The 27,146-nt window shown below is 45.2% G+C and overlaps 1 protein-coding gene across 1 annotated transcript; it reads left to right on the top strand.

Annotated features, from left to right (window-relative positions):
* Window positions 1-3,069: 3,069 nt before the first annotated feature.
* Window positions 3,070-16,010, top strand: LOC126534721 (malate dehydrogenase, cytoplasmic-like). The gene is made up of 5 exons (XM_055072955.1): window positions 3,070-3,173; window positions 4,372-4,516; window positions 6,305-6,481; window positions 13,173-13,286; window positions 15,156-16,010. Exons 1-5 carry the CDS (start codon window positions 3,070-3,072, stop codon window positions 15,366-15,368), a joined length of 753 nt encoding a protein of 250 aa, XP_054928930.1. The 3' UTR covers window positions 15,369-16,010.
* Window positions 16,011-27,146: the final 11,136 nt, after the last annotated feature.

The following is a 27,146-nucleotide window of genomic DNA, read 5'->3' on the forward strand; positions in this document are numbered from 1 at the left end:
GGAAGCCCGTTGAAGTATTGCTGAAATGTATTGTGTCGATACTGAAATCCCATTGCAATATTGCTGAAGCTGCATTGAACATGAACATTGCGGTTATGTTCAAAGACCACTGAATTATGCCCTCAATGTTTATTGAGCTTGTTTAAAACTGCGTTTTTCTTAAAATATTGCTGAGCTATGTTGTTTCACATATACATTTGCTGTCGCGTTGATATTTATTTGCATATGAACGCACAGGGGCAAATTGAAACATAGGTGCTTCTGTATTGCAGGCCTAGATCACCCTGGGCTCCAAAGCATGTTCCCAGATTGCCTGAATAAGCCATATTGTAAAGCTGCTATCAGAACTGTTATGCCAGTTTTTCATTTGGCCACACAGCTAAGCCAATGGTCATTCACGAAATCAAGAGTGCACAACTGATGCAGACAAAACGAATTTTTCAAGGTGAAGTGTTTATTTGTCACCAAAACTTTTACACATGTACAACCATTTCCAGCTTGAGAACATCAGAAACTTCTTAAAAAGTATTGCAAAGCAAAGTGCCTGAAGCTTGAAACCATAATAAAATTGAATACTTACAGATGTAGTCTGTGTGACCCTCAAGTAAAACACATTTCCCGAAAGAAATACATTTTAAAAATAAATAAATACCTAAATGTACAAGTACACTGACATGACAGCAAGCAAGAACATTTAAAAAAATACTTTCTTGATTAGGTAGCCAGTTCCATTATATCGTGTCATAGTGCCATAGTATAACCATGTCACAATTTGCATGGGCCAACGGCAGACATTGATATGCGTGGTCATCTTTAAGTGTTACGGAATTTTTAAAAACCGGCTGTTGCAGTTAACAATTCCAGATCTTTAGCCGGATTATGCAGAGCGTGAGACATTACTCGCATGGGAAATCAAACGCATATTCAGCTAATTAGCAAAATGCACTTAACTTGTTAGTTACTTTACGGCACCTACTGTAATTTACGAATTGTAGCCGATGAGTTTACAAGGCGTATGCACTTAGAATGAATTTCCAGAATGGTCCGTTTCTCATGGCCATGGCCGCGAGAAATTACCTATGAAACCAAGGCAGTGGTTATGTTTTTCATTCACATCGCGAAATGGTCAACACTGACTCTCAATAATACATCAGTTTATTACGCGCAACTGTTCAAGACATTGGGCATATGACTTTTCTGATACATTGTCTTGGAACGTGCATGAGAAATTCCGCGCGAACAAATTGTCTCGCATTCTCAGTTTTATGCGACGTTACTGCAGGAATTTTCCAATTTCCGTCAACGTTATATTGTACAACTAATTGTTCTCTTTTATTCATGGTTAAAACGCACTTTTCGGGTCAACGACAATGGCTGACGACAACGGCAACGACGATAAGGCGTCATTGACATGCCGCTCCTTTTCTTTCGAAGTTTTAAGACACAGGCGGGCCATTGACAATGCCTCTCCCAGCTGTGGAATGGCACCACAGGTGTATTCCACTTTCTGCCGTCGAACTATGCACACGATATGGTCAGACGTAGCGGCCATAGGCGGAAGCCGACGGTCCATGCAAGTATAGATGTCGCCGCACTAAGAGGGCGAGAAAAGTGGGGTTCTATGCGATGAGTCTCCACAGTTATAATTACTGTTTGGCAACATGTCGTAAAAATTACCAGGCCTAGGCCATGAAGAAGATGGCATAGAAGTAATACGGCGTATTTTGTTTGGTGCTCATTTCTTTGAAGCGGCAGAATTCAGAAATTATGTCTTGTTCCGCTGATTATTATTCAAGCGCGAGGAGATTGAACGCGTCGTCAGTTATATCGTTGAGGACGTGGGCGACCTTTAAAGGACTACTGTGGCGATTTTTCTAGGTCAGCGAATCTCAAGAAAATTTGCTCGGTGCGTTTCTCTGCACACTTCAGTCATTTCTTCAAATATAGAGTGTTTCGCGTGAGAAGTTGGTCGCGAGAAGTTTCGTTGCGTGGACAGGCAGGCGATAGATGGAAAGTAATTTTACGTTGTTGGCTGCAGGGATTTCGGTACTCGCGAGCCGTACACCCGTATCGAGCCGACGTCGACCGCGTTCAGCCGAGGTAACGCCTAGAAGAATCTTGAAGTTGGTGCGTCTGATAACGGTGGGCCTGAGTGACTGACCTGAACCTTAAACTATTACGATGAGGAAAGCTCTTTTTTCTTATAGTTCACTTTTGATCACACGTATTTGAAGTAAACAATTGTTTATTTCGTACGATTAACACACAAAAAGCGACAACCGGCGACAGGTCGCACTATACACGGGTACGTTGCCGTTCTCAACGGCTGCAAGTCGCACTCGACAGCACTTCCCTAAATTAAATGTGACTGCGTACATGGGTGTATTTTCACGCATTCTTAGGCTGACTCGTTATTTAGCTTCCGATATGCACTGCTTTTCTCTTATCTCAAATGGCCAGCAAGCGGACGCCCCTTCGAAACAGGATCTTGAGCAACCGCCTCGTTCAGTGCCAACAGTGTCAGTCCAGCATCGACGCTTCCGCGAGAAAAGTACGCGTTCTCTAATGGAAGACTCATGCGCGCGAAGTCTCAATCCATGTGTACTTTTTTGTATCACATGAACTGTGAAAAAGAGAACGAAGAAAAAATAAGTAGGTAGTATAACAGTGCGTAGTACAGTCGCCCACTCGCTATTTCCGAAGGTATCCGATCCTTCATGCATGGCGATGCGATTCGAAGTGATACGAGGGCGTTTACATGCGGAAAATCTGCATGTTTCCTGCGTCCTGATATCGTTTGACGTCGCCGATACGCGGCTTCTATTATATTTCAAACGGAGGACAAGCCGTCGCCTGTACCAAGCTAATGCAAACGAATGCACCGGTTGGTGCTCTGAATTGTCAGAGGCGTCCTTACTCGAAAATAGTGCGTTCTATAAATCGACATACAAACCTGGAAAGCGAAGCTCCACAAAATCTTATAGTGAGTATGCAAAACGCTTTCAAAAGTAAAGGTAAAACACGTAAAATAACAAGCAGCGCGTATCAAATCTGTGGTTTGGGCTACCCATGGTCTCCACGTTGCAGCGCGATGTGCTGCACTGCAACATGGAGACCGCTGCGTGGAGACCGCTGCAACAACATGGAGACCGCTGCAACATGGAATGCGAACGGCGATTCATGGCTATCGAATTCGTCGGAATCGCAGATGTGATTCTTTGACAGCTCTAAAGAACTGATGCAGCTGACATTGTCACTCGAAGACATTGTCCCAATCGTCCGGCGCGGTCACCAATCAGCTGAGCGCCTGCTCGTCGCCGCTTTTGTTCTCTGCGCTGGCGAGGCCGGCATGCCTTGCGCGCCTGGCGCGTTGGCGTGCCACAGTTTGCACGAAGCTTACACATCACGCGAAGTTTACACGTAACACGAAAGGGTTCGCTCGACTGCTCGGTCAGGTTTCGGTTTTTGTACGGGCACTCCTTTGCCTATACAAAATTATTTTCTAGTTTGTGGAGAAACTGTACTATCAGATGCGTGACATGATCTCAGGAACATAGAATTGTCGTTATCCTGGCACGGTAAAAAATAGCCGGAGTTGTCCTCTTAGCTTCCGGCAGCTTATCGTCAATACTGCGGCAAAGAGCGAGCACTTCCTGTATATACGTCAGGGGCTGGACTCGGTGCAAGTCCGAACGCGTGGTACAAGGTCATGGAAGCGCACGCTGCACGCTTCCGAACAACAGACTTGCCAAATAACTCGCAAAGCTTTAATTTGCAGAAGGCCCAGGCACGGCATGGGTCTGAAAGCAGACCCATGCCGTGCCCTTCAGGTGGATGATCACGTTGGCTATGCGAGTCGGGTCTGAGTGGTTGCGAAAACTCGTATATATTAAGCCAGCATTCAACATCAATACATTCGGTGTCGGAAAAGTTTCCTTGATATCGCGTTGTGAACAAGATGACGGTAGGCGAGGTAGTTGAACTGTCGGAAGCATTCTCGCCTTGAGTGCCCATCGCAGTGATAGCCAAAGAGTGACCGCTGATAGCAACGTCTTGCGCCCAGAACATTCTGCGCTTCCACCGATATGTTATGGGCTGAGGAGGGAGGCAAATATATTTGCTGGTTATATACAATGCTTGAGTAGCATGTGCAATTAAGATAGTGGGCGAAGACCGCGCTTCAGTCTGCCTTCGTGGTCCTCAGCACTGTCCCTATTTCTTCTTTGATAGTGCCGTATAACGATGTATACGTAACGGCCTTTTTCGAGAATAGTGGCAACGTTCAGGTAGTTTCCAGTTGGTGCACATAGCTATTACTTGTTAAGATGTGTAACTGCACGCATTTGACCGTGGTAAGTCTTGATTGTTAAGTGAGTTCCCACCCGTTGCGCAGGTGCTGGTTGTCGCCAACCCGGCGAACACAATCGCGTTAATTTGCTCCAAGTACGCCCCGTCCATACCGAAGGAGAACTTCTCAGCTCTGACACGCATCGACCACAATAGGGCCAGATTGCAGGTAAGCACCGGCTAATTTTTCGCCTTTTCAAGTACATAATGCATATGTTGTGATGCTACAGTAGCGGATCAAGGATTCTTTTTTTTTTTTTTTTGCGATGAGGACTATCACGCTTAGATATCCAAAAATGTTGAGAGGGAAGTTTGGCTAGTTGGTTCACTAACTTTCCGGAGAACACAACCGCAAGAGTCAGGTCCGCATGAAGATGGAACAAAACAGGTGGTGACTCTTAACTGGGGGTTTCTTCATAGAAATAGATATGTACGTACATGAAAAGGCAGGAACGTAATAAAGGCAGCCAGCATCGCATCTGCGCGTCACCGAGATACAGAACACGAAGAATGAAACAATGACTGACCCCCAACGGTGGTGAAAAGAAGTGTATCGGTCAGAGGAACTAAGGACAACTTGATAAACAAAATACAAAAGTAACAAGAACAACAGATTACTCTTACAAACGGCTAACAACCAACAAGAAAACAACAACAAAAGTAAAAGATACAGTGGTAAAAAGAAGAAAATGGCGTGTGACAAGATACGCGAAGAGAAAAATAGTGGTCAAGATGCGTAATCTTCTCCTTGGCTAATATTTGACACGTCCCCGTCTTTTCACGTATTTGTGGAATTCTTACGCATAAAGCACAATTTGATAGCCAGCACCTGCGTAGTTTTTACTTCCTATTATGTCTTCCTGTAGGCCACACTTTTTTTTTATCGGTATCTCAAAGTACGTCAAAGTGCAAGCCATAGTTTTCAAAAGTGATTAAGACATTGAAGATATGCCGACAGTGGTAGCTCATAGCTGCATTTAGTGTGTTCCCAATACTGCGCACTTTTTTATCCATCACTACTCGCCATCTTTTCGCTGGTCACGCTTTCCGGCTTCACTTTCGAGAATGCTTTCTACAACGCACGCATCAGCAGCGTTACGCCAGAAGACAGATGCAGGATATCAACAAAATGAGTTAGTGCGCAAGGCACGGGCGCCGCGGCTTTCCCTGAAACTTCAGAAAGTGAACAGAACCGTCAACAGTAATCCTACCAGAATGTGAAAGAAACACGCCATCGTGGACTGCATCGAGCAGTCTACTTGGGGGATAACGTATGAATGAAACGGAAAGTGATGCTATACAAAGCACACAGAACGCTTATTGAAATTCTTAGAAGTGTAAACAACGAGAAATAGCGAAACGAAAGTGGGCACAAGGTCTGGTCGCGTGCGCGCGCATGCGCTCTCGCGCAACCGTGCTACGCCATGTGACACACGCGGCGATCACCTCAAAGAGCTGGTTTATTACGTTGGTGCGAGAGCAGACTACTTGCGATTATGTCCTAAAAGCTAGAGCATCTGGCTGCTCCACTCGGACACGAGGCTCGATCTCACCGTGTGGCATGTTATCCTAATTTTTTTTTCAATTGTGTACGGTTCGGCCAGTCTGCAGGAGCACAAACCAGCCACGGACAGAAAAGTCCTGGAGGTGTTCGTAAAGAAACCTTCGCTTTAAAGATACCGAGCCCTTGCTCAGGTCCCCTGGTACTCCTCGCTCACTTCTGGGGCATTGTTTCCCGACGTTTCTTGATGCCTCGTTGGTGGACTGCAGTTTACTATGGATCATGGTGAACACTTAACGGCGGGAACAAACGAAAGACGAGAACGAACGGGCGACACAAACAGATGATGTATTTCCGCTTTGCCGAAAGTAAGTGCCGGTCCGAGTCGCCTGCTCGTACTTAAAGCTGCATCTGTTCGCGCTGTTAAACGTTCGCCATGTTACAACGCTACTGCAGATTGCCCAGAAGCTAAAGGTGTCGCCTGCGGACGTGCGGAACGTGATCGTCTGGGGCAATCACTCGGCTACCGTGTTCCCGGACGCCACTTACGCAAAATTGATAATGCAAGACCAGGCCGTGAAGGTCACCGATGTTCTGAAGGACGAAGCCTACCTGCAAGGAGAATTCATTACCGTGAGTCATTTTCGCCTTTTCCTCCATCACTCTGTGTTACAATGTTTATTCAGTTTACACGTGTACATGGTATGAAGGAGGCAGAGAAAACGCTAACCTACCCCCCCCCCCCCCCCTTAAAAAAGGAAAAAAAATAAGTTACGCCATGAAGTAATTACCAGCGAAAATTTTGCAAATTACCTAGGAAAATATGTACAAAGTATTGCTGACAATAACTGGTGCAGTGTTGAAAACCGAATTCCAACCGACTGCGTGATATTAACCTTAAGAAGCGTTCCGATTGCCACCAATATCCGCGGTTTTATTCGCTAGTGTCACGACTTATAATAAACTCTCAAACGCGTGCAGTTTACATATTGTTAGACCAAGGTGTGGGCTATTTGATTCGAGGCAGGCGAATGTTGTATAGATGATGCTTCGTGCATTTTCCAGTGAGTCGTCATAATTGCAGCGCAATTAAATGCATTTTTGTGGTATAATGTGCCACACTTCATTTCCTCATTACCACAATTGAATACCCACCTCAAAGGGCATGCACACTTCATTCATTGGCTGCAAGCATTAAGAGGCATGAAATATTACTCTTTAGCTATTACTGAAGGAATGCGTCGCGTCAAATGTCTTGTCAAATATGCTAGTGTCTTTAGCAAAATGGTCGTCTGGAGCGACGTGCTACACTCGGAAGCGAACTGTAGCCACTTTAAATAAATGGAATGTTCAGTTTTCCCCTAAGCCTATTATTATGTGTGGCGTATTCCTTGCCACCAACGGACATAAATTATGGCAAAACCAAGACGCGTATAACCGTTTAATCTTCTGAGGGTGGTTTTCTTTCTTTTTCATAGATGCCCACTTTTTTCAATGCTTCATTGCTCTAAGTCTATCAGGACAACGATAACTATGCAACTGAGCCCCTGACACATCTGCGAAGAGCACTTTGTTGCTACGTCGACTACAGCCATATGTCAAAATAAAACTGAGTGATAACAGTACGATCAGCACGGGTGTACAATAGCTACAGCGTTGCAGTGTGTTCGAGGAAACAAAGAAGGTCGTCTCACAGGGTTTTAGATTTCGAGGCAGCATTTAGTCATGTATAGCTTATGTTGCCCTCATCAAATCTCTTCAATTCCTGTTGAAAAAAATCTTGGTCTGTTATGTGGTGCCTTTTGCATGTCTTAAACGAAACACAGTCTCTCTGTGACGGTCCCGGCAGGGTACTGTTTTCTTTTCTACGATTTGTTGACACAGCGATCACGCTAAGTGCAAACTACCAAGAACCAAGGTTATTTGCTGTGAACCAAGGCTATATGCGGAAGTGCCGTCGATTATGTAGCGTGGAGATCCTGGGCCAAATTCGCAAATATCATCATTTCTAAGTGTTCTTTGTCACTGGCCGGCCAGTTTCGATGATAGTATGCCCGGCATCAGGATTGGCTGAAGCTTTCTCCTACGAGGGCAATTCTGGCGTAAGAGCTTTTTGTGAATGTGGGCCCTATTCCTTGTACCGAGTGTACCACAGGACGATTGCAACTGCCTCGCGCCGTCTTTCAGGCTATAACAAGTTCACTTGTAGCTTACATTTTTCAGGGAAATACAACATATAGGCGGGTACTGGGGCCTTAAACTACAGTAAATTATGGTCATAATGAAGATAATTATGACACTTACCCTTGTCGCTATGACTACTAGCATCGGTAAACGTCAGTCGCCTTTAGCTCTCTTGAGTTTCTAAGTTATATTCCCAATAAAAAACTTCTCAATAGTAAGGCTTATGCAAATGCTATGAACTCGGCTCTGTGCTAACATGTTCGTACACTTATATTTGCCGCGAGAACAAGTCAGGGTGCCTTCGTGGCCCCTCCGTGCACGACCCCAGCACATGAGCCCATACGTTTTGATGTCCTTTGACAGCAAAATATTTATCATCTAAGAGTGGCACCAACTTTTTCACCTCTCAGCCTATTGGCAAATCCAGAATCAGTAACTTGTACTGGCAACTCTGTTTAAATTAATAAAGATACATGGCATCCAGGATCACGGCAGATCTTTCACTTGTGCTGTGTTCAAGTTTGTCGCTTGTGGCGTAGAATCGAGGTGTTTTGTCAAAGCCGAAAGGGTCCTTGCTGCCGATTACTTTTCTGCATCAGTCTCAAAGATTTCAGCCACAAAATTGGGGAAATCGTTGCGCTGTGCTTGCAAACGTCCGGCCTGACTAGCAAACCGTGTCAGTCTTCTACAGCGAAGCTGTATTGGCTAGCCGATTCGTCCATCTGTTCGCTTGTCGTTTGTACACCGAAAACTCCTCCGGCGCAATCTCATGTGCATGCATGCGCGAGAAATAAAAAAGAAAGAGAGGCGCGCGATTGGCTGCGCCAGTAGTGACGTCGTTGCTCTCCGTCGCCGAATGAGCCGAGCGCGCGTGCAGCAGTTTCTCTCCGGCTCCGAAATGGGTAGGGCATGCGTCATACGTACTCCTGAGGAGCAGACAGCGTTCGATCAGCAACGCCGCGAGCAGAACCAGGGAAAGAGCTCGTCTACGCCATGCCGATGCTGCAGCCCGAGCACAAGAACAGGCTTGTGCAGCCAAGCGTAAGCAGAAACTATGTACCGAGGAGCTGGCAGCCTACCCAGCCGTCGTTTAATGAACCGTCGAGATTAAACCAACGATAAACACCGGGGCCACACGTTTCAGCTTCGCTTGTTAACCACCTGGACGGAGTTCTCGGGCGGTGATCTTTAATTCTATTTAGCTGCGGCCGTGAAACTTAACCCGAAGTCATTCCCCCCCCCAGAATGCTAAGGGGCCTCTGATATAGAATAATTTATTTGAACGCGCAGATGAATAGCCTGCCGCTAACATTCACGAAAACTTAAGCGTTTCTTGTCGGTCCTTTGGAGTATGCTATATTTAATTCAAATCGGCCCAGCGGTACCGCACGGCGTTGCATATTATGTGCCCGTAAGAAAAGCTGAGTTCTGCTGTTCCCCCGTTCTCTCCGAATTTAGGAGTCACAGATTGCTTGTTCGCGTTTGGCTTGTGTCTATGTAAGGATGCTGACGCTGCTCTCCGGGTGTCCCATTTTCGCTGAATAAGAGATTTGAATGGGAAGGGGGTATGCTAAATACTGGAAGTAGGCTTTTCTACACTGTTAGGTTGCCCTACGTAAGATGGCCGACGACCCGCTCACAGTACTGTTGAGTCGAGGATAGGTGTGCAAGCAGCTAGGATTCGGTAAGGAAGAAACTGTAGCAAAAACAGCGACAGCAGCAACGCGTGCGCTTGTGCTTCATTTTCACTTCTATGACGACTTGCGCCATCTTGTGTTGGTCGAACGTGATGCGTGGAATAGCGCGCTTGCAGAATATCGCATATGCTCTATTGCCCACCCTCCTATAGGGTAACTGAACCTTTCTCATAGGGCCCCCGTGAAAAAAAAATTAAGAGCCTTTCCACTATGGGAAGATGGAAGACCAGCGAAGCGTTATTGCTTAATAGCTATATTAAGTTCTACGAGATGGTTATGCTATATTGGTTGAAAAAAGGCACAAACACTTAACTTCGTTGTTTGCTTCGTCTTTTTTCTTGTACTCCTGTTTTTTCTTAATGTTTTATTAGAGGTGACCCAGAATATTGAACAAAGGTACGAACATATTTATGCTAATTTGTGGTCATAGTGGCGATATAGGTACGCACACACATTCGCTTACCACCTCTGTTATTAAATGCGTCCGTCACGAAAGACAATGAATGGCTCATACCCCTTTAAAGGGACACTAAAGGCAAATATTATATTTAAGTCTAGCTAAGTTGATAGATTAGTGCTCGAAAATCGCTAAGGCATCAATATTATCGCGAACAGAGCCTTAATAATCGAGAAATTCAGGTAAATTCAGGACATGATTAGAGACTCCCCCGGGACATTCAACCACTTGCCCGATTACGAAAGCACTCCTCAGCTAAGTTTTGTCACTCGTACTCAACCACTTGTTGCAAAAAGCATGCTATTCTTGTAATATAAGACGAAATAAAACGCTACTTGTCACGTTCTATTTCATATTGAGAAAAAAAAAAAAAACTAACGCCCTTGACAACGACGCGTGCGGTCTAAAGGTTTCATTTTCGCTCGACTCTGCGCCGCCCACGCTTTCGCGTCTCAGTAGTTTCGTTATATCGTAGTGCCGCGCTGCACTCTTAAACTAATGTACACCCTTCGAGGCTTTTCTTACCATACAATAATCGACATCTGTCTTGTCCGCATTTCCTTTCTTTAACGTTGCGAGCCCGGTACTTCCAAGTCACAAACGGCATGCGCGTTATTAGCATGACAGAGCATTCTCGACACGAAAGTAACGAGCGCAGCGTTCGTTTTAAAAAGGGAAACGCAAGCAAGACAGGTGGCGATGATCTTTGTATGGCAGAATAAGCCCCAAAGGGTGTAAATTTGTTTGAGAGTGTGGTTTTGCGGGCTCGCGAAACTCGCACAAACTGCAAGTATAGCAGATAATTTAATTTCCATGTGATGTCGCGGAATGCCCGAACGGTCTACGCCACTTGACCAAAAAGCAGCTGCAACGACGAATCCATTGGTCTGTCATGGCTTGGTGCCGCCGTCTGTCGGGCGCCGTTTTACTCACCGACAGCAGCAAAAGGCCGTGATGGCGTATGCAACGTCACCACTCCTCTGTTAGGTTGCGGGAGATTTCAATTGTTAAAAAGGTATTCGGACCCTTCAGATGCAATTTTCTCGTAAACTAAGTCTTTTCTTGGCACGAAACAAGCGTTGTGAGGTTTCTTGAAAGGTATTCAAACAGTCCATGTCGACTTAGTATTTCCCTTTAGTGCCCCTTTAAGCAATAGCTCATAACCCATAAACGTGGCCTCCCCATTACGACGTCAAAAGAAAAGTGAAATACCACGCTAGAATGATGAGCAACAACGGAGCCAGCTGTGGAAGACGACGATGCTCGAGCCATTCCTGATGATGATAATTTTTGTACAACGGAGCCAGCTGTGGAAGAAGACGGCGACGACGAACGCGCAAGCAGTGGCACTAGCGCGTTTCCGCGGTTGGCGCCAATAATTTTTTATTGATAAATAGCCTTTCAAGCGAGCCGGAGCTTAAAAATGGGGAATGTTTGTGCCTAGTTGGCCTCCGAAACGTGCAAGAACTTGTTCGCGGAATTGCTTCACTGCTACAGATGCGATACTGGACTGTTTCCACCTCCATAGGCAACTCCGCACTGTGACTTGTGTTGCAGAATATCTCAAAGTAACCCGCACTATATAGGCAGTAACGTCTGTCGTGCTTTCAGGAGGTAAATGCGGATATTGTTCACGGATAGAACGAGTCTAAGTACTGTTCAGTTACCTAGTCAGTGTGTCTTCGAATAAAAACAAATGAGGGTTCGTTTCTGAGTCGCGGTGCGCCTTTCTCTTCGTTAGCTGATACGTGTGATAAGGTAGTCTGCGTCTCATCAATGGCGCTTGTTCATGCTGCCAGTACGCAGTATTCAAGGTGGGGTCCCGGCTTGGGAACACAACAGACACCCGCCTCCCGTAGGAATGCTCAAAACGTGGTGAAAGGTGCGAAGTAAATGACAACCAATCGGACCAAGTTGCGTTTCTTCCAGTAGGTTACCGAAATTTCACAAGGGTTTTCTTTGGAGCAAGGTCACTGTTATTGTGTAAATTCATGATCTGGAAACGAATCGAACTACTTGTAAAGGAATTTGGCTGTGTGCACAGTGTCAAATCGCAAACTAGCGTCGCTGTGGCCAGGCCGAATGCTCCAAATCTGGAAAGAACGCTGTTTTCAGTTGCTTCTAAATTTCTTGCAAGCAAATAAACTGACAGCTCACCTCGCTGACTGAGCAAATAGCATCTTCTGCTTACACCACTCAAAGCATGCTATCAAAGCGATATGTCACCTCGCGGCATAACATTTGTCATGATCAAGTTCAATCCTTCCGAGCTATGGTTCTTGCTACCAGCGCCTGCGGACAAAAGTACATTAGCGAGAATATTTCTGGTACTTAAGGCATTAGTAACAGTAATGCTGGACAGAAAACTGAGCTAACCAAACCAAATGAGACTTAAGCGTACATCACTAATTCAATTAAGCACCTGCCTAAACAAAGTACACTCCTCGAATTGAAAGGCCAGCTACATATTTAAAATATATAAATAGAAACCAATGGTCTGCTCGCTGGCAGAAAAGAAGTCATACCGAGGTAAGTGCTTCGAAAACGCCACTATAACGTCAGTAATTTTTTTTTTTTCCAATGCGCAAGTTTGCTATCCATGTCGCTCTCCATTGCTCATCGTCTGCTACTATCGGGAAACGATGAAATGATGATTTGCTGTCTTTCCACTACGATCCACTACAGCGAAATTTTTTCCACATCCATTTTTTTTTTCGAGCTTGTACACGACGGCATCATGATTATTTTAGAACTACGAGGCAACGTTGCAGCACACGCTGTAATGCGAGAACCTGCGGCTGAACCTAGATCGGCTGGTTCTCGGTGCGGCCGCTAGGGGGCGAGCATTCAGTTGGAGTCACGATACAGCTACCGACTTCGCGTCTGTTGGTCACATCTATTTGAACCCATGCATATTTGGTGCCTTTTAATCATTGTGTAAATTGATGTCAATTGAGTTCCCGTTTTCGTCGCCTACCACATGCAGGCCGTGCAGAAACGCGGTTTTGCAGTGTTGGCTGCGCGCAAACGGTCCAGTGGAATCACTACAGCCTGCGCAGCAGCGGATCAGTTGCACGACTGGTGGCAAGGAACGCCTGAGGTTAGTGCTATCTATAGTCAATAGCAAACACGAAGGGAAATAACTTGGGAATCTCATACCAGCCTTTTAAAGCTCTAGCACTTCATTTTGCCGAATGATCGGGTGAACGGACTTCAATCCGGCGTTTATTTGGTCAGTCGGTTCAGCTTTCTTCTAAGGAAAATTCAGCTGAGATCCAAGTCCGATTTCTGTTTTCTAACGAACGTTAGACAGTTTGGGTTTCTTGTGAGAAAAATTCAGCTGCAATTTAACTACAATTTCTCTGTCCAAATGCATGTGACACGGAGTGTGGGTTTCTAGTGACAAAAGTTCAACTGCCATGCAACTTCAACTTCTTTGTTCAAACGTATATCAGACACTCCTTGTGGAAAATTACAGAACCAAGTTAGTGAAATTTGTCGCGTTTAAAGGAACGTGTTCTTTATTTTGCCGATGATTGGAGAAAGATTGCCAAAATTGGCAACCTGGGAAAAAAATTACACAACCGATTTTATCGCTCCAACTCCAAACAAAAACAGTTCACACAAATCTTTAAACAGTGTCAGCCAGGTGGCCCCACGTTGGGCGCCGAAATATGGGCTGAGCGCAATGGCTGGCTATAAATAGAATTGGTAAACAAAAAATAACGTCATAGTACGAGTCCAGAAATTAATTGTTTGGGGACTTATCGTATGCGGAAACAGGCTGATAGTAATATCAGCCCGCCCCTCTTGGCCTCACAACAACAACAACAAAGAACGAAATAAAAGAGCTCATAGGCATGAACAGGCGTAAACTTCGCGTTGTAATGTCAACAACTTGCTTTGTTAGTGCTGTCGGTAGTGTGAAACAGAGCCGCGCCTTCCTTCATTTGTCAATGTGTTTTTCTGCTCAAGCTTTCTGATACAGTTCTTCAGCAAATACAAGTTGAAGCCGGAATTGACTTAAATATGTGCTTTTCCCCTTACACATTTGGTAATTTGCGCTCTCCAATTACGACGCATAGTTGTAATCACCACTTTTTTTTTTCTGGGTCACTGGTTGCGGCAGTTTTATTAGTCCATGAGTAACATGCACCCGTCGCTGTTAATCAGTAGATATGGCTCTCTGCTTTTAAACACGTGGCGATCGATTCGATTTGCTGCCACAAGGGTTCTTTTTGATAGAGGCGAAATGCGAGAATGCTCGTCTACGTGGATTGGCTTTTCAATCAAACCAAAATTAATCCACGGGCTTCTACTACGCCGCCCGTCAATATTCACTGTGCCACTTGTGATACCTTATACCCCGTAAAATACCAAAAAATACAGTTTGACTTTATGAAAAAGCAGCGATTGTCTCCAAGTTTATCAGATCTTCGCTATGATGCGCAATAAATATGGCAGCTTAATTCTTCACGCTTCTTACAAACATCTCGTTCCTATTATCGCCGTTCTATTTTGCTAAATCAAGCGCACCACATTCAGCTGTCCTAAGTCTAAGTAAAAAAATCGAGGATGCCTACGCACGAAAGAAAAGAGAATAATAAACGAGGGGCTCGATTTTTAATTAGATGCAATCACTTTAAGCCAAGGAACAACGAAGCCCAAGAAAAGCATATGGCAACTTAAATGGGTGTTTAACTGCAACTTAGAGTTGATAAGGTGACGGAAATGAAAGCGAATGAAAAAAAAAACCTACTTGCTGCAAGGTGTGAGCCGGACACACAACTCCCGCGTACAGCGGCAAGTGGTCTTTCTCGCCCACTTCCATTTCATTTTTCCTGATCGTTCCAACATAAATAAAAGCACTGCTAGCCTATCCTTGGCATCATTGTCTATTGGCTTCACATGTTTCTGTAAAGAAGGCTGTTCCTGAAACGGGAGAAGCGGGCAACCCGCGTCTTTGCAGGGCGAGTGGGTGTCCATGGCGGTGATGAGCGACGGCTCGTACGGCGCGCCAGTCGGAGTGGTCTTCAGCTTCCCAGTTAGGATCGATGCTCACCGTCGCTGGCACATCGTGGGCGGGCTGGTGCTGTCGGACTTTGCCCAGAAAAGGATTCAAGCCTCGGGCAAGGAGCTCGTCGCGGAACGAAACGACGCTCTAGCTATCTGCAAGAACTGAGGGCCGAGCACCCATGCATACGTATATAGCACGCTCTGAAAGTTCGTCGTTTGCTTCTGTCCTCAGGTCTCGCCACCAGCCGCTTTATCTACTATCAAGCATAAGAGGCTTTTGTTTAATCTATCTCTGTCCGTGGATTCCTGAGTTAAGGCGCGCACTGTGGCACCGACAGCCACGCCGCAGAAGTTTGCTAAAAGGACTGTAGTTACAGAGCACAAATGTACTCTAGTGTGTAAAGGTGACAGGCCCTTACACTTTTTATATTGTGATATCAATTATAGGGACACTCCAGGCGCATTTCCGCCGTCGGGGTCGCCGTGACGTCCCGCATAACGTCCAATAGTGATAACTCGGGACACCGCGCCGTATGCAGTGGGTGAGGGTGATAGCGTTCGACAATGTGCCAAAGATGATCACTCAATCTCACGCACACAGGGAAGGAAGCGCGCGGCGTTCCACCACGCACAAGGCACCAGGGGCGGGGCCTTCTACTCCGGCGGCGGCTGCATATGGCCTGGCGGCGACGCGTGCCCTATATTGAAAACGATCTGCGAGAGGCACAGAGTGGGCTGAGTGCCTATAGCTTAGTGTAGGCTGTGTTCTTGCCGCTCAGTTCGCGTTGAAGCGACATACAGCACGGAGGCCAAGTCACTCGCTGCTGCTCCCGCGCTTCTTCACGCCAACATTTCTTAGAGCGAGTTTCCGCGGTCATCGAATGAGATGTGTTCATGTTTTCTAGTGCGCGCATGACACCATGCTTGTTAATTTAGCTCGTAAGCGAGTGTTTACAAATTTATAGAGCCTATAAAACCACTGTTTTCCCTTCGTACTGTTGAATAATAATTTTAATCGCAATCGATGCTTCGCCTTTCGGGAGAAACTGCGACTTCTTTAACTGCATTTTGTTGCCGTATCAATCACGTGAACACTCCAGGCGAATTCCCACCGTCGGCGTTGGGGTCGCCGTGAGGTTCCGTATAGAGTCCAAGTGCGATAAGATCGCTGCCGCGTGCCTTATGCAGTAGGTGCGAGGGAAAGCGCGTCAGGGGGAGCCGAGAAGGATGTAGCTTGATGCGGCAGCGTCTCCTCGCGTGCGCACAGAAGGAAGGCGTGGAGGATGCACGCCCACTTTTCGCGCGCACTGGGAGAGGCGAGGGGGCAAGATGGCGTACGTCTCCGCTTCTACTCCGGCCGCGGCTGCGCGTCCTATCTTGGAGGTAAGCTGCAGTGGCTTCGAAGGCTAGTCGACCAGAGATAGCTGATGTCTTCGCGTACGCCGTGTTATAGTGCACCAAGTTTGCGTTGAAACGAGAGGCAGCGCCAAGGCGAATCCGCTTGCCGCTTCTGCCGCTCTTCTTCACGTTACGCCAGCGTTCCGACAGCGAGTCTCCTCGGTCATCGAGGGAGATGTATTCGTACTTTCCCGTGCCCGCGTGACACCGTCCTTCTTAATTTAGTCAGTAAGCGGATGTTTGCAACAGTTCATACGGCTAATGTCACTACCGACCTTGCGGTGTATAGCTCTCTAATAATTTGCCATAGTAATCAATGCTTTGCCCTTAGGGCGAAATTTCGACTTTTTCTTTTCACTTCAAGTAGACAGTGATGTTGTAGTATTTAACTGTGTTACGTTACACAGCGCTACCCTGCAAGCACAAGACAACGATCGCCTCCATCACCAATTAAAGAATGTGAGGAGTGATATGCCTGGTTTTCAAACAGAAAATTTTTTACGACCTTGGCGTAATTAAAAAAAAAAAGAAGTCGGCTAGAAATGTGTGATTGCAACAGGAGCACTAATCCTTAACCAAGGCTGCAGATATATCTTAAAGAAAGGTATACCTTTAAAAGGTCGCGCGGCTAAGATTTGTATGCATCTGATTCATGGAAAAAACATCATTTTCGCTCATTATTTACCTGTGCAACGTATATGATCACTTTGCGCTCGCAGGACAAGTAAGCTGATAATGCAGTAAACGCTTTATAGCAGCAGAACGCGTCCTGCTGCCGTAAGGCACCAGACGCACGAGAGGCCCTGCATTTTTTTTCTTTTGCTGCCTCATCCTCAGTAAATCAACCTTGTCCTCACCTCGCCCTCGTATTCACCTCGTAAAGTTTACCCCGCTCCCCCTCTTTTACCCTTAATGCAGGATTTTTTTTTCGCCCTTACTCAACCTCGCCCTCAGATAGAAATAATATCTTGTCCGCACAAACACTTAATTTCTTATTGCTTTCTTACTGCTTTATCAGCTTACTCGGTCAGCGAGGGCAAAATTATATTACACGTTGCACTGTTAAATAATTTGCGAAATCGAAGCTCTTTTTCATAAATCAGCTGCGTCAATCCTTAGCCAGGGCTGCTTGCGATAAAGGACAGCAGACTAGCAAGTAGACTATGATGCCATGTTAATACGAGTCGGCTATTGATGTTCAACTGCGAAAAAGCTCTATTGCCTTTTGCCAGGAAGCATGCATTTCTGAACAGTCATATTATAACCATTTCATACTAGAGCTAGCCAGATATTTTACATCGCGCACACGTTAGATCTCACTGAAATCTGCAGATCAGTACTGCTTTACAGTGAGAATAAAAGTGTCATTTGTAACTGTACTGTTGTGATGCCCGAATAACATGCACATATGCACACGTTCCACGCTTTCCGTTCTTTTGAGCCAAAATATCGAGATGAAAAAGCAAGATATGCTGGAATGTCGGCCGGCAGCTGCATTGCCAAAATTTTACATAATTCTTTTTTCAGTCCCGTGCTTGTGACTCCTCTGACGTGCGAAGATAAAGAGAACATAAAATGCTCACGCAGGAAGAACTGGCGCCATGTCTTTCATATTCCTGGTTTTATTTAGACAAAAAAGTGCTGTTTCAAATTTGGTCCAACTCTAGAAGTTTCACGTCATTCAGGCACCCTGCGGGATGCGCGGGGAAAAGACGAGGGAAAAGGCAGCAGTGATTTAGCTTTTAGGGGTAATCAGTAAATTCATGACAGGGATGTTCATAACTTCAATCATTGCAATTAACGTCCCCGATGACATTGATTTACTTCAGTAATAGCGTGTATCAATGGGCAAACAAATGTATTTTTGACAAGGGGTATGAACCTGAAGGAAAGTGGGAAACCGATACAGAGATCACTACAACAAACTCTAAAGATTTTATAGGATCTGTGAACAATCACGGGTTTGTGAGGAGGTACACGTGATACAACAAAACGTGCTTTTCAACTGAAAAGTGCGAGATGCAGCCCCGTCGGGGTGAAGAAAAAGTCGCGTCACTGCAGCAAGGAAAATGTCACTCTCTCCTGACAGCCAAAATCTGCCGACAAGGCTGTCGGCAGACCCTCTGCAGACTGCTACCGTCGGTGCACTGTGATATGCGCCACTGTCGCAGTGTGCCACTAGCTGTGTGGCACACTTCAATGACAAAAGAATTATCCAGATCCAACGCACACCTTGCAATCTACGTGAAGCGGAACATTAGTGAACCAATCAAGTGCTATAACTTTGGCCATTAGAATCCTGCGTCTTTGATCTAAAGGAAAATGGCACGTGCGAATCTGCACCCTCGTATACCGTGCTACGTAATGTGACACATGCAGCCATCATCTCAGAAAGCTAGTTGCTGTTGGCAATATAGAATTATACATGCAACTGTGCCTTCGTGATTAGAGAATCGGACTGCTGTGCTGAAGAACCGATGTTCGATCCGACCATCGGGCACGTGATTCAGTTCCAGTTTTTTTTTTCAGCTGTGGGATATTTGTCAGGACAGCAGTAGCACCCTGGTGCACCCAGCAGCCACGGCTGCAGCTGTGCGGGAGAGTTCACAACGGAAGAAATGCTTTACAATTTATCCGGCGCTGGGCGGAATTAAAGCTGCGTTCAGACAATCTTGTCTGAATATACGTACGCTCAGACACGCGCCATGCGCGGACGTGGCCATGGAGGCGCTCGATGGCGCAACGTGTCCAGACGCGGATGCGCGAGAGAAGGGTCCCGGATGCAGACACGCCTCACACGTACGACGCGTTTCGGCGGCGGAAATACGATACGTCACCCACACTGCTACAACGATAATGCATATTGATGTTTGCAGAAGCAAAGATCTTGGGAACCTGGCCTCACAGTTCATTAGCCCAGAAAGCAGTTCGAGCGCTTCTTCACTACCTGAAGGCAACAGACTTGAGTGCCCGACTATAGACAACATACACCTAACTTAGTGCATGTGCAAGTGCGGTATAGACTCATGTTTTCTCTCTCACTTTCACTCCCCATTTCCCTCCCCACCTGTAGGGTAGCAAACTGGACTCCGTCTGGTTACCCTCCCTGCCTTTCCTTCTTCCCTGCTCTCTCTCTCTCTCTCTCATGTTGATGTCGGGATTCATCGTGGGCCGGGTTCTGCCGAAATTTGAAGCGCGTTCCTTTAGTGTTATGGCTAATTGCTCATATTCAGACATCGTGATCGAAGTACGTCTCTACAAAATATCTTAAAAGCACCGCAACTAAGGAACCTTCTGTGATATCCTTTAACATAAATAAAAGCTGCATAGCCGTCTGCAGATTCTTAAGGGGCATGTTTGGAATAACATTGCCATAACATTGAAAAAAAAACAGGCCTGGAGTGTGGCCTGATCTCGGTGACCAGAACCGGTAACGCACTCCCTCACCAGAGCAGGATTGGCCACACTGGTGCAGTACTTGGCCACAACCTCCTATCTGAACACAATAATCAAACCCCGGCCCTCAGTCCCCAGCAGCTGCGAAGCAACTGACCACGGCGGCGGTCAGACCTGCGACGCTGCAGAGGGTGCTAAGAATCCCTGGATCCGGACAGGCCGCCATTGGAATATGAACCTGGCAACGTTTAACGCTAGAACGTTATCTAATGAGGCGAGTCTAGCAGTGCTATTGGAGGAATTAGAGGGCAGTAAATGGGATATAATAGGGCTCAGTGAAGTTAGGAGACCAAAAGAAGCATATACAGTACTAAAAAGCGGGCACGTCCTGTGCTACCGGGGCTTAGCGGAGAGACGAGAACTAGGAGTCGGATTCCTGATTAATAAGAACATAGCTGGTAACATACAGGAATTCTATAGCATTAACGAGAGGGTGGCAGGTCTTGTTGTGAAACTTAATAAGAGGTACAAAATGAAGGTTGTACAGGTCTACGCCCCTACATCCAGTCATGATGACCAGGAAGTCGAAAGCTTCTATGAAGACGTGGAATCGGCGATGGGTAAAGTTAAAACAAAATACAGTATACTGATGGGCGACTTCAATGTCAAGGTAGGCAAGAAGCAGGCTAGAGACAAGGCAGTGGGGGAATATGGCATAGGCACTAGGAATAGCAGGGGAGAGTTATTAGTAGAGTTTGCGAAACAGAATAATATTCGGATAATGAATACCTTTTTCCGCAAGCGGGTTAGCCGAAAGAGGACGTGGAGGAGCCCGAATGGTGAGACTAGAAATGAAATCGACTTTATACTCTGCGCGAACCCTGGCATCATACAAGATGTAGACGTGCTCGGCAAGGTGCGCTGCAGTGACCATAGGATGGTAAGAACTCGAATTAGTCTTGACTTGAGGAGGGAACGGAAGAAACTGGTACATAAGAAACCAATCAATGAGTTAGCGGTAAGAGGGAAACTAGAGGAATTCCGGATCAAGCTACAGAACAGGTATTCGGCTTTAACCCAGGAAGAGGACCATAGTGTTGAAGCAATGAACGACAATCTTATGGGCATCATTAAGGAGTGCGCAATAGAAGTCGGTGGTAACGCCGTTAAACAGGAAACCAGTAAGCTATCGCAGGAGACGAAAGACCTGATCAAGAAACGCCAATGTATGAAAGCCTCTAACCCTACAGCTAGAATAGAACTGGCAGAACTTTCTAAGTTAAACAACAAGCGTAAGACAGCTGACATAAGGAAGTGTAATATGGATAGAATTGAACATGCTCTCAGGAACGGAGGAAGCCTAAAAGCAGTGAAGAAGAAACTAAGAATTGGCAAGAATCAGATGTATGCGTTAAGAGACAAAGCCGGCAATATCATTACTAATATGGATGAGATAGTTCAAGTGGCTGAGGAGTTCTATAGAGATTTATACAGTACCAGTGGCACCCACGACGATAATGGAAGCGAGAATAGTCTAGAGGAATTCGAAATCCCACAGGTAACACCGGAAGAAGTAAAGAAAGCCTTGGGAGCTATGCAAAGGGGGAAGGCAGCTGGGGAGGATCAGGTAACAGCAGATTTGTTGAAGGATGGTGGGCAGATTGTTCTAGAGAAACTGGCCACCCTGTATACGCAATGCCTCATGACTTCGAGCATACCGGAATCTTGGAAAAACGCTAACATAATCCTAATCCATAAGAAAGGGGACGCCAAAGACTTGAAAAACTATAGACCGATCAGTTTACTGTCCGTTGCCTACAAAGTATTTACTAAGGTAATTGCAAATAGAATCGGGAACACCTTAGACTTCCGTCAACCAAAGGACCAGGCAGGATTCCGTAAAGGATACTCAACAATAGACCATATTCACACTATCAATCAGGTGATAGAAAAATGTGCGGAACATAACCAACCTTTATATATAGCTTTCGTTGATTACGAGAAAGCGTTTGATTCAGTCGATACCTCGGCAGTCATGGAGGCATTGCGGAATCAGGGTGTAGACGAGCCGTATGTAAAAATACTGAAAGATATCTATAGCGGCTCCACAGCCACCGTAGTCTTCCATAAAGAAAGCAACAAAATCCCAATAAAGAAAGGCGTACGGCAGGGAGATACAATCTCTCCGATGCTATTCACAGCGTGTTTACAGGAGGTATTCAGAGACCTGGATTGCGAAGAATTGGGGATAAGAGTCAATGGAGAATACCTTAGTAACTTGCGATTCGCTGATGATACTGCCTTGCTTAGTAACTCAGGGGACCGACTGCAATGCATGCTCACTGACCTGGAGAGGCAAAGCCGAAGGGTGGGTCTAAAAATTAATCTGCAGAAAACTAAAGTAATGTTTAACAGTCTCGGAAGGGAACAGCAGTTTACAATAGGTAGTGAGGCACTGGAAGCGGTAAGGGAATACATCTACTTAGGACAGGTAGTGACTGCGGATCCGGATCATGAGACTGAAATAATCAGAAGAATAAGAATGGGCTGGGGTGCGTTTGGCAGGCATTCTCAGATCATGAACAGCAGGTTGCCATTATCCCTCAAGAGAAAAGTTTATAACAGCTGTGTCTCACCAATACTCACGTACGGGGCAGAAACCTGGAGGCTTACGAAAAGGGTTCTACTTAAATTGAGGACGACGCAACGGGCTATGGAAAGAAAAATGATAGGTGGAAGGTTAAGGAATAAGAAAAGAGCAGATTGGGTGAGGGAACAAACGCGAGTTAATGATATCTTAGTTGAAATCAAGAAAATGAAATGGGCATGGGCAGGACACGTAATGAGGAGGGAAGATAACCGATGGTCATTAAGAGTTACGGAATGGATTCCAAGGGAAGGAAAGCGTAGCAGAGGGCGGCAGAAAGTTAGGTGGGCGGATGAGATTAATAAGTTTGCAGGGACAACATAACCACAATTAGTGCATGACCGGGGTAGTTGGAGAAGTATGGGAGAGGCCTTTGCCCTGCAGTGGCCATAACCAGGCTGATGATGATGATGATGATGAACGTTGAAAATGGTGCCCTCATTATATGTATTCAAAAAAATGCGCTTAGATAATTTTTTCTAGATAGTTGTTCTTGTTAATCTTGTGTTTGTTCAAGTTATCACCTAAGAAATTGCGTGTCCTCATTTATTTGGCTTTGTCTTCTAAAAATCTTTTATGTTTGCATGTTTTTATTCCTACGAATAGTTGCATGCACTTTTGTATATATTTATCAATGAGTTGTCTAATTCTTTCTAGTGTTTCTTTTTCCTTTTTAATGTTTGATTATGCGTTAAAGAGTTATATAGTCTAGAGCGCTCTTGTAAATGTATATTTATGTATTGATTTACGTTTTATTATTTTCGTTGCTGCATGCATAATTTTCACTAGATTACTAAATAACAAAGGGTCGCGTTACAGTCTTTGACTGTGGGACCCTTGTTTGTATGCATTTGTACGACCTTATATATTTTAAATGAACTTGAATAAACATTCTGTTTTTTTTTGGTTAATGTGCATTTGCCTTCAGAGATTATTAGTAACGTGAATACCTATACGTACAAGGCCACAGACCTAGAAAGAAAAGAGTTCCTAATTTCGTATGTAAATGTGTTAAAAAGACTAGATATAATATGAAAATCTCTTCATTGTACCTTTACTGATGAAGAAGTATTTTAATGATTGGAAATGTAGAGAGGTCGACCGGATAATGGAGCATCTGGCCTGCTAATCTACGTAAGGGAAGGGGAAGAGGGGAAGAAAAAGGGTCACAATGGGGGATGATAATGGGAGGAACGAGGTGAATGACACATTACACAACTGGTATCACAGGCGTGAGTCCAGGCCCGTGTCACCTAAAAAACGTGAAAGTGATAAGTATTTAACTAGTGATGACACTCTGAAGATGCATTAGTCTATTAGAAAAGAAAGGGGATAGCGGGGTTTTAGTTGTTTGATGATCAATCACGTGGTCATCAACAAAAGCCTTAACTGGCGATCAAGGCCAGCAATTACTCTGCCCGAGTATATTTTACAATATTACTCCGGCACATCACCAGACGCATTCTGGGGCGTTATGACGTAAAGGTATTCCAAAGTTTTCTAATTCTCCAATCAGCCCTCCGCGATTGGTCGAAAACTTTTTTGCACCACCCCCACTTCGCCTGTCTGTCACGCGATGTCACTAAAACCACAATAGGTCCCTATCTGATATGACGTGTACACACTGACTATGCATGATTGGACCTAGCAAAAAAAAAAAAAAAAATAGCTATTTCCGATTCGACGCATTTTCGCCATTAGCCCTCGGCTATTGGTCAAAAGTTTTCGGACTGCACCCACTTCACCTGCCTGTCACGCGACGTCAAAAAAACCGCGAAAACTCACCGCGTCAAAGTGTACGCATTAAAGATGCATTACTGTGCCGAACAACTTTTTTTTTTTTTTGAACAGCCGCCGGCTGCCCCGTTCCGAAGGGAATAAAAGATGGCTACCGTCGATCGCTCATGCACTGGCTACTCGCACCTGCCGGAGAGCATGGGTTTATGTGCGTACAATAAAACCTTTTACGTGGCCATGTAGCGTTTTAGAGCACTTTCGGCAAGTTTACGACTTCGCTCTGCCAACTCTTAGCTGAGGTTCCGTTATAGCGGCATTATTAGCCTTCCGTTGCATACCGCCGCGAATTTCGATCAGCCACCGCAAGTTAAGGGAAAGCGGACCAATCGCAGACGCCGGCACTACCCTCTTTATTCGATTATCGATTTTCAGTGCATTGGCTCGGCCCCATCGAATCCCTCTCCACTTGAGCGTGCTCCTCGCTTCTTGGCAGCCAATTAGATAAGACAAGCCGCACGGTGTAGGCAATGTTATTCGTTTTTAAAGCAAACAAAAGTGACTTCCTATATACGAGGAGAGCGTTTGATTGGTCGATTCAGACAACCCTGCGGGTGATCGCCCGATGCTTGCGTCGGCGGTTACGCGAATTTGACGTCAGGAGGTGGCAATAAAAACATATTGCAATAGTTTTACTTTATAGGGCCCCTGTTCTAGAAGCTTACAGGGAATGCCGATCTGTGTAATAGGTTTGTCGAATGCCAACAATAGTATGACGATGACGGTGTGACAACCATGGCATGATCAACGATGTAATGACAATTATGGAGTCATGACAATTGAGGCATTACATTCCTGCTGCAGTTCCTGTTTATTCGTCTATTAAACTCTCCCGTTTCAGTATTTTCATCACAACTTTTGCAATATTCAGTTGAAATAAGATGTTCGACAACGTATATTTCTTATTCACTTTTTTCATTAATGCCAACAAGGAGCAATTTTCACATTTTAGAGCAGGTATTCAATGCAATGCCCAGACATGATCTCAACCTGCTTCAGTGAAAGGTAGCTGCTAACATATGAATGATCCTAAATCAGCTGTGTTTTTAGAAGTGCCTTCGTGTTATGCAATGCATAACGCTGCACTCTCTTCTTGCACTAATTTTCTGACATGTAACTCCAAAAATGAAGCTATCTGCATCACATATTACGAGGCTGAATCGTGTAATTTACTCAAGCGAAAAATTAATCTGATGAAAACTTCTAGAATGATGCTCAGCAACATAAAAAAGTTGAGGGATGTTGATTTAATTAAAGCTGCGTGCCTCATTGAAATATTGCGTTGAGAATTATTTTATGCCAGTCAGCGCACAAAAATTTGTTTATTTATGATTTTCTTTTTCTTTACTTTCTTGGTTCAGTATATATACGAAGGAACAGATACTGGCTTGTTTTTCTTTGCATTAACAAATTAAAGTAATCGTATACGGTCGCCTTCCCTTAATTCGGTTTTGGCGGAACCAACAAAACTGTTCGAATTATCCGGCGAATCGAAAAAAGAAAAGGGAGAAAAATTAAGGAGCCATTTCACTGTGTGAAAGCGGACGACCAGCGAAGCTGTAGCACATCACACATGGTTAGACAAGGACACATGTATTTATTTTCAACATTTGGTAATGGTGGCTTTGTGATTACTGTGATATAAGTTTATTGGTCGGCTAAAACCTGAGACAGAATCTTGGCCTAAGTTAAATGTATACACAGCCGTTTTTCAGTAGTTGAGTGACTTGGACTGGTGTGGCACTTCAAACCGAACTCTTCTAGCACAAATTAAGTGAACTATTTTTTTTGTCTGGTGCAGAAATGTCCACATTGAAGTCTCCAACGAGGATCACAGGGGTAGTGTCATCACGACTAACACATGCAAAGTGCGTGGTCATGAGCTTCTGGATATCACACTTGGGTGTGCCTGGAGATATATGCACGGTGGATATCACAATTCCGTCTTTCGTTTGTGCGGGGCAGACATTTCCCACAGTTGGCGGCATTGTCGTGTTGGGATGAAAGGATGTATGGATATACCTAGACTTACATACAGTAAATACGGTACACGCCGTACATAAACTTTATCCTTTGCACATATGGAAATTCGTCCACCCGTGAATCCATGTTTAGGTCACAAACGATTCTAGTATATCCATCGACTTGAAACAATGCATCTTGCTCATTTCATTCATTATTATTTGTTATTATTACGGGCGGAGTGCTAGAAGGCTACTTCGCCTTCGCTGAGGGTCATCGCGGTATTGCACTACCTCCGGGATCGGCCCACATTTCAACCCACGGACGCAACAAACGTGTTAGGGGATTGAGGTATGCAGGTACGCTGTAAAACACCGAAACTTGCCGTTAATACTTGGCAGTTTTTGTCTTTAAAGTTATCTTCGCCACAGTATAGACGTGTTATGCGGCGAAGTATATTAGGCGGCAAACGGGGTCACTGTTACGGGACATGGGACGTGTTCCTTAATTTGCACATGCGCACGCACCCAGCACCGAGAGACCTAATAGGTTTATCGGCAGGCCTTCAGGGTTACAGAAAGATCCTTGCTCTTTCTGTGTGTTTAAACGTTCGCCTCGACGTTCTAAGCTTAATTTTACCGCCTTCCTTTTCGCTACGTTTCCCAAAACAGATGGTTCTTTCTCCGATTTTCGGTGCACGGCGCGTGCGACCACGTATAATTAAGGAACGCGTTCTAGACCCCGTTA

This window comes from Dermacentor andersoni, chromosome 7 (assembly GCF_023375885.2).
Source record: "Dermacentor andersoni chromosome 7, qqDerAnde1_hic_scaffold, whole genome shotgun sequence".
In the NCBI taxonomy this organism is placed as follows: Eukaryota; Metazoa; Arthropoda; class Arachnida; order Ixodida; family Ixodidae; genus Dermacentor; species Dermacentor andersoni.

Excerpts from the sequence above, each read along its gene's own strand:
- LOC126534721 (XM_055072955.1), top strand. The coding sequence starts at position 3,070 with ATGGTCTCCACGTTGCAGCGCGATGTGCTGCACTGCAACATGGAGACC. Across the intron at positions 6,482-13,172 it reads TGCAAGGAGAATTCATTACC|GCCGTGCAGAAACGCGGTTT; the intron begins GTGAGTCATTTT and ends TACCACATGCAG. Across the intron at positions 13,287-15,155 it reads GGTGGCAAGGAACGCCTGAG|GGCGAGTGGGTGTCCATGGC; the intron begins GTTAGTGCTATC and ends GCGTCTTTGCAG.